The sequence below is a fragment of the Chaetodon auriga genome, chromosome 14 (assembly GCF_051107435.1).
Source record: "Chaetodon auriga isolate fChaAug3 chromosome 14, fChaAug3.hap1, whole genome shotgun sequence".
NCBI lineage: Eukaryota > Metazoa > Chordata > Actinopteri > Chaetodontiformes > Chaetodontidae > Chaetodon > Chaetodon auriga.
This window is the reverse complement of record NC_135087.1, coordinates 21,296,012-21,320,328: the sequence shown is the minus strand read 5'-3', so window position 1 is coordinate 21,320,328 and position 24,317 is coordinate 21,296,012. Positions and strand designations below refer to the sequence as shown.

The 24,317-nt window shown below is 40.4% G+C and overlaps 1 protein-coding gene across 1 annotated transcript in view; it reads right to left on the bottom strand.

Annotated features, from left to right (window-relative positions):
• Nucleotides 1-23,723, bottom strand: part of syne3 (spectrin repeat containing, nuclear envelope family member 3) — a 42,092-nt gene extending 18,369 nt beyond the window's left edge. The window contains exons 1-11 of the mRNA XM_076748824.1: nucleotides 23,627-23,723; nucleotides 21,406-21,563; nucleotides 20,179-20,351; nucleotides 19,081-19,390; nucleotides 15,950-16,105; nucleotides 14,776-15,135; nucleotides 8,604-8,740; nucleotides 4,288-4,462; nucleotides 2,556-2,738; nucleotides 964-1,107; nucleotides 227-361 (exon numbers count right to left, since the gene is read on the bottom strand). Of these exons, the coding sequence (XP_076604939.1) occupies nucleotides 227-361; nucleotides 964-1,107; nucleotides 2,556-2,738; nucleotides 4,288-4,462; nucleotides 8,604-8,740; nucleotides 14,776-15,135; nucleotides 15,950-16,105; nucleotides 19,081-19,390; nucleotides 20,179-20,351; nucleotides 21,406-21,549 (1,917 nt within the window). The 5' untranslated portion in view covers nucleotides 21,550-21,563; nucleotides 23,627-23,723. The remainder of the gene's footprint in view (nucleotides 1-226; nucleotides 362-963; nucleotides 1,108-2,555; nucleotides 2,739-4,287; nucleotides 4,463-8,603; nucleotides 8,741-14,775; nucleotides 15,136-15,949; nucleotides 16,106-19,080; nucleotides 19,391-20,178; nucleotides 20,352-21,405; nucleotides 21,564-23,626) is intronic.
• Nucleotides 23,724-24,317: the final 594 nt, after the last annotated feature.

Sequence of the window (24,317 nt, the reverse complement as noted above, 5' to 3'; positions counted from 1 at the left end):
GAGCTGAGAGGAACTGCAGTGTTGGTGATAATTTATGTGTCCTTTATCACAATGAGCAACCCCTTACCCCTATTACACACAGTCATTTGATTCACTGTTATTATAAAGAAAAATGACTGGTGCAGATGTAACTATGGGGAGAGGCTTCATCAGATATCAAGGATTAGTTTTAGCCAGAAAGAAATGATTCAGAACTTCATCCATTTAAACCCCTCTCATTTCTTACCCTTACTGCTTTGTGCAGATGTTTCCAGTCAGCATAGAGCCTCTCAAACTGAGTCCGGTTGTTCTGACTGGACGAGACTAGAGTCTCCAGTGCTATAATGTGGGCTTCACAGTCCTCCAGGTCCTTCTGGATCACCTGTGGACATAGTAGACACAAAGTGTAATAGCATGCCATGGGAAATTACACAACAACACACAACTGTTGTTTCAGTGTAAACTTTCAGTTCAGGCAAAACACGCTGGCAGGCACTGAGCTTCAAGTTTCTAACATCATTTAAAAATATCTAGCCTTTAGGTACTGGATACTACAATATTCAGTACGATGCTCCAGCACAATCTTTTATAATGAATTTCAAGGCATAGCAGTGTTATTCTCATTGTGAACTGAAATGAAGTGAAACCAATGGCTGCCTGAAGGTGCCAAAACTCAAGACATCACTACAGCACGCTTCAATAAATTACTTGTCTAAAGTGTACTTGATGTGTAGTAAATGTTAACGCAGTAAATTAAAACACAGCATTATTCTTGTTGTTGGTAATGCATCCAAATACGTGAACACCATTCCATCAAGCACTCGTGTCTTTCTTGAATCTGACAAAGCCTGAACAAAACTGCAAAAACTGAGTTTCTGAAGTTTGCAGTGAGAAGTTCCATGACACTTGATCTGAATTTCTCTGCTTAATTTGCTGGAGGTTAAGACATGAGTATCTTGGCCTTGGTTTGACCTGGGAACTCACCCTGAACTGGTCAGATTGGCTTTTTTTAGCCAGGATGTCAGGCTGGGGGCCATCAGCTGCCACCAGTCGGTCCCGGAGACCTGCCAGCTTGGAGCGAATCAACTCGTAGGCGTCACCAAAGTCCTTGGTTCTTGAGATTAAGCCCTGCAAGTGGGAAAAATGTCATTCAGTGTGTTGTTATTCAGCCAGACGTGTCTGAATTGTGTGTTGAAACCAGAGCATTTCCTTTCTGTTTTCACCTTCTCTATAATGAAATGAGGTCTGCACAATGAGCTGGTGCCTTCTAAATTACAGTGCTTTATCACATCTTTCAAAGTATAACAATATGCAGGAAGCAATTAAGAGTTTGTGTGCATGTGTGTCACCTCCCACCAATGGAGATAACACCGACAAATGAAAAATGAGAGTGGGTGTGGTGTTATTTTTAGATCCCACTTGCAGCTAGTCTGACAGCCTAAAACTCTGCTGTCATTCATCCACTCGCATCGTTGACTGTTGCCTCCAGAGAAATATTGACCTTACACCGTGTGGCAAGAGGCAGCTGCTTAAAAACAGATTCTGAAATAATTAATAATGACAGTTAAGTTTCATTGTCTAAAAAAAAAAAAAAAAAAAAAAAAACATCTCTGACTGACACTTCTATAGTTACTGCCATTCTTTACATTTCTAGTGCGGGGATCAGGTTTCATGATACATCACAAACAAATGGATTTTGAGTTGCTTGCTGTGATTTGTCTGAGATAAATGACAGAGTTTGCAAGTTGGTTAAAAGAGGCAATAGTTTAAAATATTACAATTGTGGTGGAAATTCTTGTGAGCTGAAGGACGGAGTTCACCAGCAGACTTCAGATGTCTTATGCAGAAGTATTTATTGCAGGCTTGATGCTTCAAGGAGAAGCTGGTGAGCAACACAACGTCCACAAGTGAACAAAGGTAGTGCCACACCAAATCCTGAAGATGTCCCTTCTAAAGGGGTGTACTCCTTGAATTATTCCTTCAATGGAAATTCTATACCTATCTTCTACACTTGTGGTACTCTATTGGATAGTCAAAACCAAATATTAGCTCCTACTGTACTACGTATGTCCTGACCTCCACCCCTTTAACTGAGGACACTTTGACCTACTTCCTTACTAAAAATGTGAATACTTGAGAAATCCTCCTTGATTGGTCCTCTCTATGTGTCCACAGTTTATCTATAAAACCTTGGTTACCACCGTAGCTGAGACAGGGAGAGACTTCCTGCTATCTGCTAGGATTGTCTCTAAATATTGTGTTCATGTGTGCCTATCTGAGGTCTCTGTGTTGTCCAACCTTGAGACCTTAGGACTCCTAACTGTAGAGGTCTGTGATAGAAAAAAAGTTAAAATCAAACATTTAGGTTACAGTTTTAATAGACTCTCTACTGTTTTTCAATACACTGACAATGTAATTATGAGTTATTGTTATTGCACCATTGGTTTTGGTCTACATTGCCCTAAAAATGACTTCATTTCAGACCTGATATGTTCCCAATTTTCTAAATGGTTTTGATAGTTCACATGAAAAATTTAAGATGTTAAGCCAAATGAATGGCAGTAACATTCTGTTACCTGAAGTCTACTCTTCCTCTGCAGCAGCTGACTGTGCAGCAGCTCTCTGTTCCTGACAGCGGCGCCCAGCTCGTCCTGCAGGCTGTCAGACCTCTCAGGACCAAATACGGAGACCAGCAGGTCCCCCTTCACCTGCAGCAGACTTAAACGCTCCTGCAGCTGGACACTGTCCTTCAGCAGATGCTAACACGAGGACAGAAATGGAGGACACATGAAGTCAGCTGCTTTCAAACTTGTATTCAGGCAACCCCTGTTTAAATGCTCCACAAAATATCTCCACGCAGAATTTTATACCATATTTCACACAGAATTTTTATGACTATATAGTTTTACCACAGTGATGTAACTCTTACACAAGCTCTCTGATCTTTTTATAAGCAGGACGTAAAATTATGGGCTTTAGCAGTTTATTTTTTTTTATTTTGGTGACCCTTGGATACACTAACCCAGATCCCAACAATGAATGATGTGACACTGTTTATCCTCACTATTTTATGCGACATTAGTGTAACAATGGAGTGAGACAGGAAGCTTTTGGAGAAAGCTAAGGCTAACTTCCAACATAAGCGCCAAATGAACATTTTTTTGACTTGTCAGAATTTCCACCGTGTCTCTGAAAAACAAAAAAAAGTCAGAGCGTGCTGAGGTTTCCACGAACATTGGGCTGAAGACCAATTAAAAGAACTTTGTGAGAGGGGGAAATAACACATTTAAGCTGTGACAGTGACACATTTGTAAAGTTCTGTGACATTACAGATGTTATCAGACTATTTATCAGATCCATTAGCTTTCACTGTCTGGGAGATAACACACAGTTTCATGAAATACTGTCTGTATCTGACAGAAAATCAAAGATGTTCCGACATTCTGTAGTCTGTAGATCTGTAGCGCAGTTCAAACATGTTTGATTTGTAATGAGGATCACAGTTCAAACAGACTTCAGGTCTATTTTGTACCATAGAAGTTAGTGAACGTTTTCTATGGTCACTTTCACGCCTAACCTGCTTGGTTTGTTCAAACAAACTCTGGCGTGATTGCCTGTTTGATCCCTTCATTTAGGCTGGTAAGAAAGCTTTCAATCAAGCTCAAACAATGTTATGAAAGCAAAGCAGAACAATCACAGAATCTATGAGCTCTTAATGACACCAGAGAAGATAAACACACGAGCAGCATCAGTAAATAGCAGCAGTAGGTAGAATTCATCTTTCACCCACAGGTCCATGTATGCTAATGCTGCACGATGACTGTGCGATGAATGAGTCACCTGCCTGTCGATGTGACTTCACGTTTACTCCTCTTAGATCTTTTGTAATAAGTCAGTGTGAACACAGAACAGACAAAACCTAAAAGGTGACAATAGATCTTGTTTTCCCCATTTTTTCTTGGTCTTATCATTTCAACCAAACTACATGTGTGAAAGCACCCCAGTTAATGTGTTGAAGCACTTGGAGGCAGAGGAAATCAGCTTTGAAGACAACATTGACATATCGTCACCTTTTAAGTTAATATGGCAAACAGTTGCTATTTACACACCCAGCAGTTAAGGAGTAACACTAACATGAATGTTTTTGGTGTCTACCAACTCCTGAGAAAAATATATGTCTCTTAAGCTGCTAAATACTTCACTATATTCACCAGCCAGTTGCTAACTGTTAGGTGCTGAGCAGGTAGTGTGCATTGTTAGTGTGAAAATCTAGATTATAGCCACTTTAAGGAAATCTGTGTGTTTTACCTCTATGTTCTGGACCAACATGGCAATGTGGGAGAAGTCAGTAACCTCAGCAGAAGCCTCCAGAACCTGAGAGACCATGTGGCTCCACTGGGCGTAGACCAGCAGTGGGTCCTGGAGAATGTTTCTCAGCCCTGACTCGGACTCTGAACACAGCCTTGTCGCTCTGCATTTGACACTGCAATACGAGCACACAAGGCAATTTCAAGCAGAGAACTTGCTATAAAAAGAGATTTATACACACACACACACACACACACACACACACACACACACAGTGCACAGAGATTGTAGTGGGTTTGTTATGCTGGTTATGTTTGTTAATCAGTGTATTTTTGGGTGTATTGTGTGGGGAGTGGTGTTGTGTTTGTGAAGATGATGCACTGATCTCTGTTGTTGCCCTCCTCTTCCCTTGTGATGTGCTGTGGAAGCTTGGCTGTTTTATCCTTTACTGTTTACTTAAAAAGTTTAAACGCACAAAGCCTCCCTTGATGCTGCTGAGTTGGAGGAAACTTCAAAATTCCATACAAAACACTCAAAAGCAAATGGTTTACAAGAAGCAGTGCACAGAAGGAGGAAGCACAAAGTGGTTAGGATGCTATGGACTACAATGGAATGTAGATGCATCCTTGTGTTCTCTTGTTGCTTTAACTAAAGTTCCAATGGGATCAGAGAGCAGAGTTACAGAAGTGGTCTGAGTGCAGCAACTCTCCACTGCCGTGTTCTGTGCAATATGTAACTAGTGCTTTTGGGGTGAAAGCCCTGTTACAGTGGCAGGGCTAGCTATGCAGTTTTCAATTCATGAATTAATTGCTAGGATAGCAGAAGAGAGAGTCTTATGGAAGGCCGGTCAGCTGAACATCCAAAAATGTGAATTGTATCTTCAGGCAAGCACGCTTCTTTTTAATAATGAATGAGTTTTTACTTGGGTATAAATAGAGCTGTTCCTTTAAGGAAGTTCCTTTGGAAATCAACAACCGCTTTTGAAGCCATCACAACGAACTAAATTCACTAAAATAACACATCTGAAGCTCTAAATGTGTCTTCATTTCCCCTTCAATTACCACTGACTCGCATAATTCTTTCCAGGAAACTCAGGAAAATATTTGGAAGCTATCAGGAAATAATCGGCCCATTTAAAAAAGTGTTACCACCATTTGTTGGTGCACAAAGGGCAAATAGGGTTCGTGCACATAATTAGGGTTTTAAAGCTGTAAAATTCATAAATGGGATGTTTAATGGTTTGTTGTACGTCACAGTGGAAATTGTGAAGCTGTCTCGTTTGTTTTGATGTTGCTTTATTTTAGGATTTTTAACCAAAATACTACTTAAATCATCATTACCACCCATCTAAGGGAAAGCAAAGCCCATGTCTGAGTTTTAAATATCCAAAACTGGGGCACTCCATTAAGCCCCACAAATCTCTGAGAGTAGCACTAAAAGCTAAGTAGGACAACCTGCTGCAGGGACACAGAATTCAGACAAGTGATATATTTACTTATTATTTTGAGTAGTTTATACTGTTAAAAGGCAAAGAGAAGCACATTTAACCATGACCTGATTCTGTTGACACATTTTGACTGGATTTTCCCCAAGCATTCATTATGATCATTATCAGGTAGAATTTAGGGAAAATGCAGTTTGAAGCTGATTTAAGTTACATTTCCTAACTCCTAAAATATTTGCAAAACCCTTTTTTAAGACACAAAACAAAACAAAAAAACTACTTTGTTTGCATTGGCCTGCGGCACTCTCCTGCTTTACTGTTGAATAACTACGTTTTCAGGTGCATTACTGCCACTAACCGTTAATATGCAGTTAGTGGAAGGCTGAATTACCAACACGACAAAGCGGCCAACTTCTCTTTAGTCCCAAAGCCCCCGGGTTCCATTGTGGCACTTCATCTGCAGTAATGTGACTGCCAGTGAATAATAAGCAGCACTGAAGCACAATATCAACTGACAAGATCAGAGACTTCCCATGGGTCCTGCTTTAACTGACCTTGAAGAGCATCCAAGGGTAATAATTTTGTTTTAAGATGAAACTGATAGCATGTTTACACGATGTATATTCCTGAACTCATTTGTATTTCATCACATTACCACACAGCAAACCTGGAGCCAGGTGTTATTCCAGCATAGGAAAAGGAGGAACATGGGCTGAGCAGCACTGTTGCCCTGCAGCAAAGTAGCAGGATAATTAGGTCATGTTTACTATCCAGTCTACAGTTTGTAATAATGTGTATCCCATCAACCCCCTCTCCGTGGCCTGCATTTTCATCCTTATGCAAGTGTTGGTAGAGCATATAATATACAAACAATATCAGGACCCACTCATCAATATATTACTCTGCAGTTGTTAAAAACTCCACAAGGAACCTTTAATATTCTATTTTTTTTTCTTTTTTCATTTAAGGTGATTAGAAAATCAAGGGAAGGAAAGGCAAGTTTTTATGACCTTGTATGTAAGACTATTTAAAACCTTTTAAATGTGAATTACATCAACATTAACTACAAAAACAACAACATATACTTGCTTTTACCAGGGTGCATGCAAGTGGCAGCAACACGTATGTCACTGTTGCTACACTTGACTGAGTTCTTTGTGTGCAATTAAAGAGTATATCACTAGGTGGCAGATGAGGACCAAATCACCCCAGCTGACTAAACATGCCAACAATCAAAGAGTTTACCACGTTTTAATGGCAGAAAAAGCAGGAGCAGTGACAAGCTGTATGAGTTTCTCTCAGAACTTTTAACTGTTTTTGTCATGGGTTGTTTAGAGTCTGCCGCTGACCACTGCCCCCACTGTTCATGGGCTTAATTGAATCTTAAAGGTGCATTGCGTTAATTTCTGAGGACACACGAAAAGTGTTCAAAGTGGGTATATCAGTCCTGTCAAAGTGCACACTACTCCCTTAGACCATGTTAGTATTGGAAACTATCTTCTTTAATCGCTACTGTTGTCGACGCTGACAAGTACTCACTAAATCAGGTGCATCCCTACATCCCTCACTAACAAAATTCAGAAAAATAAACAAGCTGTCTGTTGCTCCATATCAGGTGCAGGGTCTGTATTGTTCTTGAATCCACTTAAAACCAGGTCAATTAGAGTGACACAATTTCACTCTGTTACTCATATAACCTGAGAGGAAATTGTGTAACACTTGAAATCCTCTTCCTGCTGCCTACGGTTAAAATATTGGATGCTCAACACAGTCGACCACAACACAGGACAGACTGGACAACTGTGGAGGAGTTTCTGCCACTGGCAGAAAAGACATCCGGAGTCCCTCTAAGCTTGATTCTTGGGCCTCTTCTGTTCAACATCTACATGCTCACACTAGTAAATATTATAGAGAACAACAAAATAGCTTACATTTATCCAGATTTTTATAACACCAGTTGACTATGGTCCCATACACACACTGAGTAAGCATCAAACAAATCAGTGATTGGATGTACCGAGAGAGTGGACACCATCATCCCAATTCTCTGATCTTTACACTGGCTCTGTGTGTGTCAAAGATTGACTTTAAAATATGAATCTTGGTTTATGAAGCAATGAATGGGGTACGGCCAAAATACATTTCTGATCTGCTGTTCCGTTATGAACCATCTGGACTACTCAGATGGTCTGGGACAGGTCTGCTTATTGTCCCCAGAGCCCATATTAAATACTGACAAGTAGTATTCAGATGTTTGCCCCACATATCAGCCCAGAACACTAAGTCTACTCCAACTCTCAGGCCTTTTAAATCAGGGCTTTTTCAGATTTTTCTGTCTGCCACGGCATTTTATTCAATTAAATTTTGGAGCACTAATTCGTATATTGCACTGCACTGTATTTGCTTTCTTATTCTTACCTTATTTATAGTTCAATCTTCTATATTGCTTTGTTTTAATCCTTTAAAATCCTATTTAAAAGTGCATTCTATTGCTTTGTCTGTCTTTGATATCTGGTCTTAATGCATTTCTGTCTTTGTACTAACAGTATGGTACTCTGGGCCTACTGAACTCAAAATATTTGCTATATGTTTTATTGACAGTATTTATTCCTATTTATTTGATCTTATTTATTTCATTTTACAGTCCTTCCTTTTATTCCCTATTTCCTTAATACGAAGTCAATCATTAACCATTATCATTAAATGAGAACTCAGTGAAATAAATGGCAACTGTTCTGAGGTCAATCCAAAAATTTGGTACTGCAAGCAAATTTGAACAAGAATTACATGCAGGTATTAAACCACCAACATATGATGGACAATGTTTTGACTTTCACAGTATTTAAACAGTGGTAGGCTTCCTGTCACATACCTCTGATGTTCTTTAACAATAGCCAGAACATCGTCAGAAAGGTGGCGTGAGTCCTCTGAGAACCTGAACAGCTCCTTGAGTTGAGCCTTGAGCAGTTCCACTTGGGACTCCTCCCCTGCCAAAGTATTCCTCACACCCTGAAAGGCACAAATACAGAACACAAGCAAAATGAGCTCAAGCTACAACAGCAGCAAATCAGTTACCACAGACATGTCTATACTGTTTAATGCCATGTTCACGTCACATTATTCAGACCATAGATACAACCCAGTTGGCTCAAAGAATGACAGTAATGTCATCAAAAGTGTGGCAAGAGGACTGTGGAGTGAATTACCAACTAAAATCCAATCTTAGCACTAATTCACTCTTTCAGTTAAATAGAAAGGACGTACAGACTGATAAATTAACCCCTTCAACCACTAAAAACATGTCACACAACAAGAATAGCTTTATTTTGTTTATATGGTATGACTACACAGTTGGAAGTGGGCATAACCATCTTGGTATAATGCAGAAACAATGCCAAGTTCAAATAACAGGTTTTCTGGTTCCTCCAGCCTCCGGGTGGTATGTAGCCTGTGAGACTGTCTGATCCAGTAGTGAAAAAAACTTGAAATGTCAATGCATCATGAAGAAAAGCAAACGCAGAATGTCACCCTTCCCAGACAGTTATTTTTTTTGTTGATGTAAAGGCCAGCCAGTGTGTCCAAGTTAATTTGTGGAGATGCATTTGCAGTGATGAAAAGGCCAATCTTGAGTGTCATTAAATCTCGAAACACATTAAACTGGGTGAGCTGCAAGGACAAAGGTGCTTGGATACATTTAACACTCTCCAGATTTGGGTGCCAAACAAGCAGCTTTCTCAACACCACATTCCAACAGGGACAGTGTTATAAAGGCAAGTTTTTTGGTGAGTGAGCTAATAGCTAAGAAGGTGAAACCTCATTCAGAAAGAGAACTTGTGAAGGAGTGCCTTGTTGCTGCAAAGCAACTGTAGGTAGGTCCTGAGAATTCTGAGGAGACATGCATCACTGTTTGGCACAATCATGAGCAATTCTTTCAAAACTGACTCTTGCAAAGACTTGCTTCTTCTCAGGACTGACTGATCCAAACCTGGAAAACCAGCTACAAGTAGCATCGTCATCACTACCATCTGCCATCAGACATCAGACATCTCGCCAAGGAAAAGCAGTTCCAGTTATTGAATTAAATGTTAGCGTGATACATGCGCTCAATACTTCAGTATGGCCCTGATGGACATTTTAAAAATTTAAATGGCCCTTGATAAGGAAAAAAGTTGCCCATACATGCAATAGACCCTTTTCAAAACTTTTTTGTTGTGTCTCAACTCAACACTAATACTATAAAGTATTGGCTATTCATGTTAACAGCACACACTATTTAATCATTTTAATATTAATATAAAATCAATCCTTGTAGTGGAAATGAAAAAATATGCACAGGGTGTGGAAGAATCGATGTGACTTGTGAACATTATCACAAATTAAAACTTCAAAATAAAGTTTTTACAAAGTGTTCTTTGAACCTTTGTGACTATGTATCCATGTTTTGTGATCGGTCTGGAGCCGTGGCACCACCGTCCATAGTCTTTTCCACTTTGCTTTTTAGGTTTAAGTGGATGTTTGCTGTATTTTGCATTGTGAGGCAAAGTGGACATTTTGACTCATCAAAGCAAGAACAGCACAGGTGCGACTAATAACATTGATGGCTCTGTTCCATTTAGATGTGCCAGCATACACAATATCAAAGCCCTGAAAAGTGGCTCGTGTAAATATACTTCAGCTGTTTCGAATGTCATGATGGACTAAATGACACAGCTGCAGACAATAATCAATGAGTAACCAACGGTGTTATTAGTATTATTGTGAGGGGCTGCTAATTGAACAAATAAATGAAATGTACCCATAATGACTTTTATCAGCTCTGGCAGTGATTACCCTCCTATGACGTGTAAAAAGAGTCGACTGGAAAGCAGAGTTACACTATTGTGAAAACCTGTCACATCAGACTTCATCGACACATCTAACAAAATGATAAAATGGTAAATGGACTGCTTTTTTCTAGTCTGCTGACCACTCAAAGTGCTTTACAACACATGCCACCTTCACTCATTCACTCTCGCACACTGAAGGTACAGCATCAGGATCAGTTTAGGCTAAGAAGTGTCCAAAATCAATTCACTGTATAGGACTCACTATCTATTGAACTAGTGAGCGATTTGAGATGCACCCAAATTTACTGTAGAGCTGATTCAGAGGCAGAAAACGGACATTTAATCCAGACCTGTTATGCTTTCAATTAACACAAGGCTATCACATCACCATCTTGTTAAATTTCAGCCATTAGTAGCTGCAGTTAGCAAAATTGTAGTCAGGTGTAGGTGCTGAAACTGAAAATTTGACATATCATATTCATAACAGGCCAATGCAAAAGAAAGGTTGATGGTGAAACAGTGAGTGAGTTTCAAAATACACGTTCACCCATGGTGCGCACAGTGAAGTGTTATTCATTTGCAATGAAACATTGGCCATGGTAAAGAGGTGAACACAGAGGCAAGAACCACAAAGCTTAACCGGCTGAAATCTTCATCAAGATACAGCATCACCATAATATGCTAACATCCAAGAGTTGTATTTTGACTGCATATCTAATGGGTATATGAGTTTGTTTTGTGTTTTTTAATCCAACTCCATGTGTTTTTGAGTACTTGGGGTACTTGGGTGTAGATAAATACATAGACAGACCGACAGACTAGATAGGTCGGTAATCTATAACTTCATCACAAAAAAGTTACAAACAATAGTAAAACACATGACTAGCAAGAGCCAGCAGTGGAATCAGAATTTTCACAACTGGGAAAATAGTCAAACAGTCAAATCCTGGAACACTCATTAACAAACACTGGCTGCACAGAGTGTCTCTCCCTGCTTAAGTCAGACAATGAACATGTCACTTCTTCTATTAAGACAGAAATACTTTTTGTTATATAGTTCTGGAGTTCTCAGAACTTACATATAACTCACTTAATCCATTGTGTATGGACACGTGACAGCTGAAATTTGTACCCTAATATATAGAATAACTGATTCCAGTATCTATCCAGCATTCAAAACAGAGATGTGAAATTCTCTTCTAAATATTTACTGAGGCTAAAAAGGTTGGGATGTCTTCTTTCCAGAAACTGAAATGTGCTCTCATCAATTATTAAATGCATTCATTTATTCAGGCCACACAACTGCATTTTCTTTAAGGTTATTAGTGGAGCATTTTCTATAATTGTTTGGTATTTCTTTTCTGAGTGGTAAAATATTTCAACCACAATGGCATATTTGTTGTTTACAATCCATTTCACGTCTTAAACTAAAAGTTATAACAGACTGTGTCACAGCGAGGTGACAGCCTATCTAGATCGCTGCAGATGACAGACAGATGAGTCCACCATGTCATTTAGCATTCCAGTCACACCCTGCAGAAGCAGTAACACAGGTCCACAGGTACAGAACTACTCCTCTGTAAGACTCTCTGTCTCTTGCCGATTCTGCCCTTTACCACTAAGGTGTTGCAAACATGTACAGAAAACTAGACCATCTTGACCTGGGATCACACCAGACATGGCGCAAAATAGGCGTATATGGTGCAATGGAACACATGAATTGTGCCAGATTTATTCAACATGCCTAACTGGGATACAGTAATCTGCAACTTCAAATGAATGTGGGCCAGGGGCGTAAAGTGGGGCTGCTTTCATTTTGATCTGAACCACACGCCTTGCAAAGTTTCATGACTGCATCTTATAAGGTTGTGAGGCTATGGCACTGACAAAATCTGTCCACAGACAAATAAACACCTGAAGAAGTACTCAAGCTGTTTCTGTGGTTGTTCCTGATACAACAGGTGTCTCCAGGACATGCATAAACACACACACAATACCAAATACAAACCGCACTGTCATGGCTGATAAATTTATGAAAGCTAAATTCTGTAGAGGCCAAACTTGTCACGTTTATTCCCAATTCTCTGCTACACAATGGCAAGGGGCTGCTTATTAATCCACAGCCAGTAGTGACTTTCCAGAAAGAGAGGTGGATGAATCTCGTATATGTCACAGCATGAGACACGCAGATAGAAAATGACTGTGACTCTGCCTCGCCGCTCTAAGCCACTCAGTGGATCCACTTAAGTGATAAAGCAGCTTCACTCACAGGGCTGCTGGAGTCTGTTTCGTGTGTCAGGCATGTGAGACAGGTTGTAAAATACACTCTGATGGAGATAAAGATTCCAGTGAAGAGTCATCATGTCAGGGCACGTAGATTTTTATCACCTCCATGAGGGACTAGAGGAGGAATGATGTTTGCGTAAGGCAGAAAGCCATCGAGAGAAGGCATCAAAATGACACAAAGAAATAAAATGAAGGTGTGCAAGAAAATAGCACGGAAAACAGACAACACAGGGGAGGAGAGATGGAGTGCAATATATTTTGGTATGCTGGGAAGGCGTGGAGTGAAATTGGCAATGCTGAAGTAAAAAGAACTTAAACAAATGGCTGGGTGTCAAACCTCAATCACTTTTTCCTACAAACCGAAATGTTTCCACAACACTGAAAATCAAACACTGTCAAGTACTGAATTTAGCATAAAATGTCTGGCCAGATTATCTTAAAAAACACTGAAGATTACAAATACTACATATAGCCTTTTAAATAAACATAAGGTTTGAAAGGCTATTAGAAATATTATTGTTTTCGCATTAGTAGTGACATGCAAAGATCAAATCAACAATAAGAGCAGTTTTAAATTCACAATATCAACTAGTGTTAATGAATAAAATATACAGTGGCATGTCTGTTTATGAATACTCATATAAAATCCTCCAATTTTGCAGTAATTGTGCATGTACCATACTGTAACCACAATGGTTGGATTTGAGCTGCTGCCATGTGTTGCTTGTCATACCCTCTCTCTACAGTATGCTATCTGTCCACTGAAAGGCCCTGAAAACAATGTCCTTAATTAGCTTATTATTATGAGCAATGGGGTCCTTCAAGATGAGATTTTCTGCTTTCACAGTTACAGTTTTGTTTTTCGTTTTTGTCTGAGCTCTTCTCACTGGTTTCAGCTGGCAGAAATTCTGATGACAGTCGATTTGCTTTTTCACACTTTGCTTTTACAGCTGGCTTTCTTTAGTAAGCTGATTTCATTAATGGCATGTAGAAACCTGATTTCTCTAATTGGGGGTTGGTGAATCAGGAAGTTGGGTTTCCATAGGTAGACGTCTCTTGGAGTATGCAGATGTCTTGTTTATGTATATGGATAACCAGGTTTCTCTGAGCAACCTGGTTACTTATAACCTTGATACCAAAAACGATGAAACGGAATGTGATAATTTGCTGATACTCAAATGAACACAGCACGAAGATAATATATTTCAAGTTTCTACCTCATCAACTTCATTCACTGATTAAACAGAGGCTTATTCTGAATTTGATGCAGCAACACATTTCAAACAAGTTGAGACAGGAACAAAAGACTGAGGAGTAGTGGAATGCTAAAAAGCACCTGTTTAGAACATTCCACAGGTAAACAGTTTGTCTGACCATACAACAACGACATCTTTGAAGTATTTTATTGTGGTTCAGAAAGTCCTATGTGCCAAATGTCATGGCACACAGGACAAGACAAGAACTTGCACTTCCAGTGCATTAGTGCACTGCAAATTCCTATCTTTTTTCTTCAGTTGGACCACAGAGCTACAGGGGGGACCTCCTGAGCTACAGGGGGTGCCTGTAGCTCAGGAGGTCATCCACCTATCAGAGGGTCATCGGTTTGGTCCCTGACCTCAGCAGTCTACATGTCAAAGTATCCTTGGGCAACACACTGAACTCAGCATTGCTCCCGATGCTGTACTATTGGTGTGTGTGTGGGCCTGTGAATGGTTGATGGCCTAGCCACCATCCTATGAACGTGTATGTGAATGGGTGAATACAGACTTGTGTTGTAAAAAGTGCTTTGAGTGGTTGTCAGGCTCTACACATCTTTGATAGAATAAGAAAAAAGTAAATGGCATCAAATTCTAACAAAACTAGTGTCAGGAAGAGTTGAAGCACACTTGTTTGAATGAAATAATATCAGTAATGATATGCTAAAAAACCTACCGTATATTTCTTCCACTGGCCCACCATCTGCTCTTCAGTGCGGTCAGTATGGTCCCCAGCCTCGCGACTCTCCCCCAGTTCCTGGTCCAACCCGTGCATCATCACCCTGAGGCGGCTGATGTCTTCTCCCAGCCGCTGGCACCTGGCCATGTACTGACTGTGGGAGTCCAGGCTGGAGCGCAGACCCTCCTCAGCCTCACACAGACCCTGTCTCAGCCTCTGCCAGCCGAGTCTCAACTCCTCGGCCTCCTCCACCACCACCTCCGCCCCTGCAGGCGAAGTGTTGCCCCTCACCGCCTCTGCAATGCCCTCGACGTGCTGCAGGGTCTTCTCCTCGCCGGCCACGCTGTCATCCAGAGCCTGAAGCAGGGGCAGAAGAGGCGTGACAATATGTTGGCTTGGATTACAAGGGTAGAGTTGTATATATAAATTATATTACAACTTACTTTAAAATCACAAGTATTTATCTATAACATGAAATATTTGGGACTACTGAAATTCTTGCAATGAAATAAAGGCTAGTGGCTAGTAATAGGCAGGTAAAAAACAGTCATAAATGGAATTACCTGTTATATAATAGCTCACACTAGAAATTCACTTATAGGTCACATTTTGAGATGGCTTTAATTTTAAGTAGGTTCTCTTTAGTGTGTAAGCAGTGTGCCATTTGTTTTCAATTTTTAATTACATTGTTGAATTCCTGGTATTTTTTAAAGTGGTCAATCTATTCATGATTTTAATTAAGCACTGGAAAATTAGTTATAAAAGTTACTTATTTTGGTAGTACACTCCAGGCTGCATAAATGTTTGTAAAATCCCACTCAAATATAGACAAATCATCTGAGAAACTCAATTTTCAGTGGGCTTAGACAGAGTTACCATCTTTGGGTTCTGCCCTCACCACTAATGCTGCAGACCACACTTATTGTATTGTGACCATCCACTCATGCTCTTTTGATGTTTTGCTGCAGTGACCGTGAGGATAACTTGCTTTTCCTTTGGTTGGTACCTTCAGAGTACAAAAGCACTTGTTACACAGCTGAGAACATTTATTCAAACTCCAAACAGAATATTCTCCCTTTTCCATGGCTGAAAATAACAATGACAGGTTTCAAGACCAAGAATATGGCGACATCAAACAGCGGCTCCCTAATTCACTTTCAGTGACTCTCACTTGTAAGGCTTTGAGCTTGTTCTCGGCTGTATCCTCCCTCTCCATCAGATCAGTTAGCTCCTTGGTTTTTGACAGCAGCCAGGACTGGAACCTCTGAACGCAGCCTTGGTACGTCTGGTGCTCCTCAGCAATCTTCTGAAGCAGCGACAGACGCTCCTAGCACAGCAAGAGACACACCTTGTGGTAATTTTTAGCATCACACTGTTCAAAATGAATGAACATCTTTTAGCACACATCACAGGCTTCACACTCGGGTATCTGAGCGAGGAGCCTGAATAGCAATGTGAATTTGTATTCTCCTGTGAGAGGCTCTGTTTTCTGATACTTCAAGTGCATGATTCTTGAGAGTGTGATGAAATTTTAAACAAGAAGACAAAGACTACCAAAAAGAGCAAGGTCACAGGTAGGAGGTGCCTCCAAGAAACATTAGCCCATGAAACACAGCATTATTTAAATCACAGCTTTCCCAATGGGAGTTAAAAGTACAGCTTTACAAGCAGCTAACTGGTGTGTTCAAGTGGATATGTGATGCAGGTTAAGACTGATGTGGGCGTGTGGTTAAATCTGTCTGACATATGAAAGAGCTGTCTGCAAAGGAAAGGGAAGAGCAGCTCATTGTGTGCTCACAAGAGGAGAAAAGCAGCCAGCATGCATCTGTTAATGTTGTCTAATTCAACAGTATCTTTTACTCTGAATAGAAATTGTTCCCATCTAGAATTCAGTAAACAGTCGTCTCCTTTTGCAGTGTCTGGATCTGATTAGAAATGCACATAATAAAGATGAGCAGGCCTTTCATTAATCTCAAATCTGTGTACAGTCATGTCGTTGAGGGATCGCTCAAACAAAGAGTGGATGAATTTAAGCTTGAAATCCTCGCTGTTAATGTAAATTGCAGGCTCACTGATTTGTGTGCTCACTTCAAAATGTCGCTGGACATCGAAAACTATGCAAATCCCACAAACTCATACAGCCACCCCCACAACAACTTCGCCAAACTTAACCTTAACTCAAACTTCATCCACAATATGCACTGTGTGTATGTTTAGGTGTGTCTTTGCAAGTATGCACCCATGTGTGAGTGTGTGTGTGTGTGTGTGTGCGTGTGTGTGTGAGTGTGTGTGGTGGTTGTTAAGAAGCAAAGAAGAGCATAACAAAATGAAAGTCTCCATTTCAAGGCACTGCTATTGCAACTGCAAGTGTTTCTCAAGGTCTGTGTTTCCTGTTACAAAGAAGCTGTTCCTTATTCCAACAAAGGAATTCGCTTTTGTTTTTCTCAAGAGGATTAACATGCTTTCATTTCGCGGTTTAATTTCATTTTCTTTCTTTGAGTGTTTTCTTTTTTCAAATTTGTATGCCTTATCTCCTTCAGTGCGTTTGGCTTTTAAAGTATTAGTCTACACACATTCTACTAGCTGATCTGTGTGCACTTTTACATAAACCACAAGCCCCTGCACCAGTTCTCCATTGAATTATCATAAGCAGAGCTGTCACAGACCAGCTCAGTACATGTGTCATAACTACCCCACTTCCAGTTGCATGGCATATTATACCAAAGCAGTGTGAAGGGGCACACGTGATAAAACATAGAAACAAAAAGAATTAACTGCATAAATGTCTGTTTTTGTTGTTCATTTTTTTAGCTTTCAAACAGCTACTGTGTGCATCCGCTACAGCAGCGTATGCAACACAACCACTGCCCTGGCACCCAGGGGGCCCGAATGTACCAGGCTCACAGCATGTCAATTAATTGAACAGAATTTAATTAACTGCAAATTTGTATAATAATCTGAACAGAAACCTGGGACCAGGTAGCATTTCAGACAGGAGTAGTGGTTGGTCTCTAGGTCTGAACGAAGCTGCAGTGTACAGTCTAGTGTGCGCTCTGCACTGTATTTGATTGGAACTGGGATGGGAAAGGACACAGTACATACTGTACACAATCCATAGAGTTGTGTCAACAGCAAAGTCTTCTTTCATTAGCCGTAAACTTGGGAATGATTAGTCAATTAATCGATTCCTAGATTTGCTGATTAACAGACAACTATTCAACAACAATTTTGTTAATCAATCTGTTGTTTAAGTCATTTATCAAGCAGAAATCTTTTTCTGGTTCCAGCTTCCCCAGTGTGAAAATTTTGAGCATCTTTGGATTTTAGACTGTTGGATAAAACAAGCCATTTAAAAACACTGCAGTGATGTTGTGATGGGCATCTTTCACTACTTTCTGACACCTTAGAGACTACATTATTTATCAGTGAATCAGACAAACACAAGATTAATCAATAATAAAAAAAATACATTGTTACTCTTTTTAAACTAGTTTCAGCTTACGTTTTCCTGCTTTTCTCAGACTCCTGCATGAGCAAGCAGTTATGTTTTTGCTGGCTGATGTTTAAAACAGGATGACCTTAACCCAGGGAGCACAAAACCATGTGACCTCGATCATGAATAATGAAGTCTACTGAGCAGAAATGTATTTTTGAACATGTTGGGTTACGACTGAAAACTACAGGATTGTGAGGTCCCCTAAAGGCATGATGCTGTGCAGCCACATCGCCCACACACCTATTTTAGTGGCTCTGAGCAGACTGTATGTACACCTTGTATGTACAAAAAAGTTGGGACATTATGTAAAACGCAAAATAAATCTGAATGCAGTGTTCCTGAGCCCATGCAGTGATATCTTTTATGCAATCACGTTTTCACACAGTGCTCTTCTTCATGTCTTTCAAGAGGGTCTGGTCCCACAGGACCGGTCCGTCCGTCAGGTTGAGTCCCCCTAGTGGCCTGACACACTTCCGTTTTGTGGAGTGAATTTGCAGCATTTCTCTCTTGCAGTTGTTTTGGGGTTTTGTTTTGTTTTTTATTTGATATTTGCAGCATTTTTCTTTTGCATTTGTTTTGTGTGTTTGTAAGTTTTTGCTTCTGCATCGTTTCTGTGATTGCAGCATTTTTCTCTTGCAGCGTTTTTCTGTTGCATTTGTTTTATGTGTGTGTGTGTTTTTGGTTTTGCATCATTCCTGCGTTTGCAGCGTTTTGCCATTTGCTGCACGTTTGTCCTTGTCGGCCACCGTATGTAACAGGCTCTAGATGAACAGTGAAGAGCCTGGCAACATAAATAAGCACCTCACCTCAGCTCTGTCTCTGACATTGTTGTAGGCCTCCTGCAGCCTCTCCTGGGCCTGGGGCTCCACACTGGGGTCCTGTGTTCTGTTGTGCAGTGCAGCAGCCTCATCCAGCAACCTCTCCAGCAGCGTGGCCTGGCTGTGGATGTCGCTCACCACCACTCTCTGTTGGTCCACCTGCCAAAGCTTCTCCTTCACCCCCAGCTGAAGCTCCACCCTGACATCAAGACCGCACTGCTGCTTCGTCAGCCACAGCTCAAACTCCTCATAGGCCTTCAGGTACTCACTCCAGTGGAGCCACACCCACTCGATCCGACTACGGTGTGAGGCGTAACACATGAAGAAGAGTTAGGCTGAGCAGTCTGGTTTAGATAACTACAGACTACATACTGTATGTATATGCTATTACTGTGTTCACATGAATATGTTTTCAGTACAAATCAATAGTGACATAAGGTGAATCTATTTTAAAAGCTGCTACTGTGACACAGTGATATGACTTGTCATTAAGAGTTTTTATAAAACTGCCTCTTATTTCCCTTTCTACTTATTTACCTATATAACTAAACAGCAAACTATCTGCTGAGCAAAGCAATGAACACACAAAACACAACCACAAGCCACATGCTATCTGTCATTTAACCTCAGATATTGTGCAAACCAGATGTGTCAACAACAACAGAGCGATAACTGCCTGATGACATACTCAACCCATTTAGCAAGCTCACATGCTGTTGTTTCAGAGTATAACCAGCTCACTGATAAAACTCTCAGGCAAACAAAATAGAAATTAAGCACGTCTATGTACCGTGGAACCATGATCCGAATAATATTACTATTATAATATTACCAAGACAGTTTTTAAAGGCATCTAAAACTTTTAATGCAATATGTGCACATGGCTTGTCAGCATCTGTGATGGTTCAGGTGTAAAACATTACCTAAAAACACACCCACAGATATTCAGAACAGAGCATTAACAGCTGAACTGTGAACATAACCAAAGCTGACAGGGCAAACTAACCAGGAGGAGTGTCAAATACCTACAATTTACAATGCACACCTGAGGAGACATAACTGAGTCTGCAGTGAATAGAGCAGCACCTGTGACAGTGGATGATGTAGGTGCAGGTCTCCTCCCACAGGCTTTTCAGGTCTTTGAGCTTTGCATGGGTGTGGTTCCTCAGCTCTTCATCTCCACTCTGCAAAAGGCTCTCTGCAGCCACCAGCGCCATGTCCATCTTCACGCGACCTTCATGCTCCGACTGATGGATTTTCTACACATTCAGCAGGGTCACAGGGGGCAAAACTTTAGTCCATTCAAAATGTAAACTTGTAAATTAAAAGTCAAAAAAAGAAAAACAAAAAAACAATAATACTGTGAAACATTACAATTACTGTTAACTTATTAGAATTTGACTGAGATGATTGTTAGCAGCTTTTTCACACAACATGTATCATTAGTGCCAATACTTCACTAAATTCAGACCACATTTCCCATTAACTCCTTTCATTTTCTGTCCCTCTTCCTGCCAAGCATCTTTGCCAGAAGAGAAAAATGCTGGAAGTTTCTGGATTCTGAATTCTCCTTAGTTCTAATTTTTTATCACGATTGCCGTGCCACTGACCCCACATTCCTTAAAGAAAATCATTAGAGTATCATTATATTACGAACAAAAAAAATCCCACTTCAGAAATTATATTTAAGGCTTTTTAAACACTTTTTGAAAACTTACATTTAAGATTTGCATTTAAAAGGCCAAAAACAAAAATAAAGATCAAGATAAAGATCAAATGCTCAATGGAGCACAAGAAATAATATACAACAACCTATCATAAGATCATTATTTTCCTCATTAGACTTTAGACATTAGACATTTCATTCATTTTGCTTTACATATCGTCCTCAATAATATTATTCAATGATGGACATACATCATCATACATCAAAAATGAAGACTTGAATGTGCTATATCCAGACACTACAATACTTTCGATTTTTAAAATTCATTTATTTATTTAAAATGTCAGACTCTTTGAGGATCTTTAGATACTTGGTTTCTGTATTGTATGAGGATTTAAATGTGTCTTATTTAGTGCATGAGACATGTCTCATGTAGGTTTTTAACTGCTTCTTGTCTGTGTCGATGATTTTTTAATTTGTTTGTATATCTAATGAAATGTCATTAAAAATTGGTCACAATAAAAGATCCTCAAGTACTGTACTAGACCAGACACTGCGGCTGTCTCCATTCTGGAGTCTAATTATAGAGCACTAAAGTAGCAGCGGGGTCAGAGACAAAGGGTCAAACAGTAAGTGAAGTATCTCACCTCTGTCTCTTTGAGTCTGGCCTCCAGTGCATCACGGGGCCCCTGGGTGTTGTCGTTGGCCCTCAGCCTCTCCTGGATGGCACGCATCCAGGAGAGGGCCACTTCCAGGCTCTCCATGAATTCCTGCTGCTCCTGCTGCGTCATGACCAATCCTGGGCCTGAAAAGAGGAGCAGCATTCAGACTCTATATCAACAGACACAATGTTAAGAACTTAACAAACTGGTTTGAACGATGAAAACCGGAAGACACGCTGTTCATGACTGGCTGTTGCTGTCGTGCCATAGACACTGCTGTCCACCTTAGCCAGTGGTTACAATTACAATTAGTCATTTGGCAGATGCTTTTTATCCAAAGTGACATACATATGACACACACCGATGGTGCAGCATCAGGGGCAGTTTTGGGGTTCAGTATCTTGCCCAAGGATACTTCGGCATGTGGACTGCTGAGGCCAAGGGTCGAACCACCGACCGCTCTACCTCCTCCGCTCCAACTGGAGAGTCACGACCCCCATAACAGTCGTGAGATGACTCTCAGGGGTCATGAGAGGATTACAGAGACAGGAAATTAAAAAAAACATATATCCTGCTGCACAGACTTTTTGTTATTTTTGAAACTTTTCTCAAACACAGTATGTGATGACACAAGCAGAGACTGCTTTAGTTGTCCATATTCTGTATAAATACATACTTCATACTTTTGGGATAAATGTAAACAATGTCTTGTTATGTGCATTTTCAAGAGCATGGTAAGGGCAAGATTCCAGGAATTCTGCCAGCTGTATTGAGGCTGGAAGGCACTGTGCAGAAATTCAGTGTGCCCTCAGGAGATGCAACTGACAGGAAAAACCTTGAGCGAACATAACTGACAGAGGCAGTGAAGACTGCAGTAAAATGTATGAGGAGGAGGAGGAGTTCTGGCACTGCAGGAGCACAATGAGGCACCACATCATTCGTAGAGGGAGAATAACATGCAGAGGGTATGGGCCATTTCCCTGAATGACTCAATTCTCCCCACCACAACATTCTTTCCACCCAATATCTGCTTGTTGGCCTCAGACTCTCCAGCTTGGTAATTTTTAGAACTCCCTGTACTCAGTGAATACTAACAAAAACCTTTCTTTACACTTAGCAAAAACAAACAAACATTTCTCATGCTAGTACTTATGAGCCCTCAGCCACAGACATCTTATTAACTTATTACTTTACTACTTATTAAGAGCCTTGACTGCATTTGTTGTTCTCCTTTGCTAATATTTTCATTATTGATAGACATTTGTCACTATTAATGGGATGTTATATGGCAACTAAATTTAATGGAATGGAATTGACACGTTTTGTTCTTATATCCATCTAGAGGGGACAATGCACATGCATCAACAATGACATTTTAAAAACATTAATCCAAATGTGCTTGAATTAGCTCAGCAGCTAATTTGCATCTGTAGCAATTAAGCTAATACCAAACAAACATGCACTTCCATGTCTCTCTGTCATTATAGCACTTTATTCCTCTTTTTCTTTAGATTTAACAAACTCACAATATATAGAACATGCCATGCGTTACTTTTTCTAATTTATAGCTGACAGTTTTAACGAAAAGAGGAGTAAAAATGTCGCGTCCACCTGTTCATCGTTAAGTCAGTTTATGGTTAAACCGCCTCCGTGTGTTACGGACAGTGAGGCCCCTCCTCCTTCACTTTGACAGCTCGTGCAGTAACGTTAAACTCGCATTAACTAACTTCCCCTTAATCCACTTCAATCACACATGCCAGTGCCGGCGGTAATATTCACTGTTTTTGTGTGCTTGCCATGCTAACTGCGGTTACTGTACACGTTCTTTGGTTCGAAGAAAGCTCATAACTATTTACAGAGTCTAAATTAGCATATACTAAGTACAAAACCTACAGGTAACTTCTGCCTAGTATCAACCACCTACATGCTATGCTAATTTTGAGGTAACGATTCAGCGTTAGGCCCGTACTGGTTAACTGTACCATCCCTGGCCATAAAAGACAACAAACCCGTATGTGTAGACATCCGCAGCTCATTATAGTACACTAATCTAATGTAGAGCTGGCCTAAGCACGAGAAGCTACAGGGAGTTAACGCTACCGTGTTTGTAGGTAGAGGTAATGTTAGGCTTTTTATCGTTAAGCTAGCTGAGCAGCGGGGTAGCTTTATTGGTAAAGTGCGGCTTTATACGAATAAAAACACTTACTGCTTTGTGTTCATCAGGTGTATGGAGCAGCTAGCGAAAACGCCGTCCCGCTGTGTTGCATACAGTGAAGTTATGGCAGGCAGGAAGTTGAGCCGAGGCCAAGGGGGGAGTCAACATACTGCCTGTCATGCTGCCTTCAATGACTCCGCGTAAACTACACCACGACCCGACGGGCCGACCGAAACGCTACCTTCCAAGGGTTTTCATACATAAACTGCAAATTTTCTTTATTTTACAATTAACATTCACCCGAAAGGAGGAAAATACAGATGTTCCAGATATTTATTATATATTTAGTGATGTCATTGTTTTAAACCAAGACAAATTCACACTAATATGGGAGGAAATAGTTCCTTAAAGAAACACAAGGGGAACGCGCACTTTTCAAACAACGGACGACAAGGGCTTTCATTGATCACATTTATTTATTTATCAAAAGCCTGCATAATGGCTATTTTTCGTCTCTTTAAATCTAACTTCAACTTTCTACTCATGCTATGTTCCATTCATAGTGTGTGTCAGTGTTTCCGATAGCGCTGAACTCATCAGAAGACCAGATTCAACCAGAAGAGGGAATAAACCGGAGCAGCTGCTGTCCCAGAGCCTATTAATTCAAACTGCAGGGCGCGTCTCTCAAGTCTGTTCTTACTGGTAGAAAGAACAGCAAGAGTTCCCACCCAGTTTCCGGTAA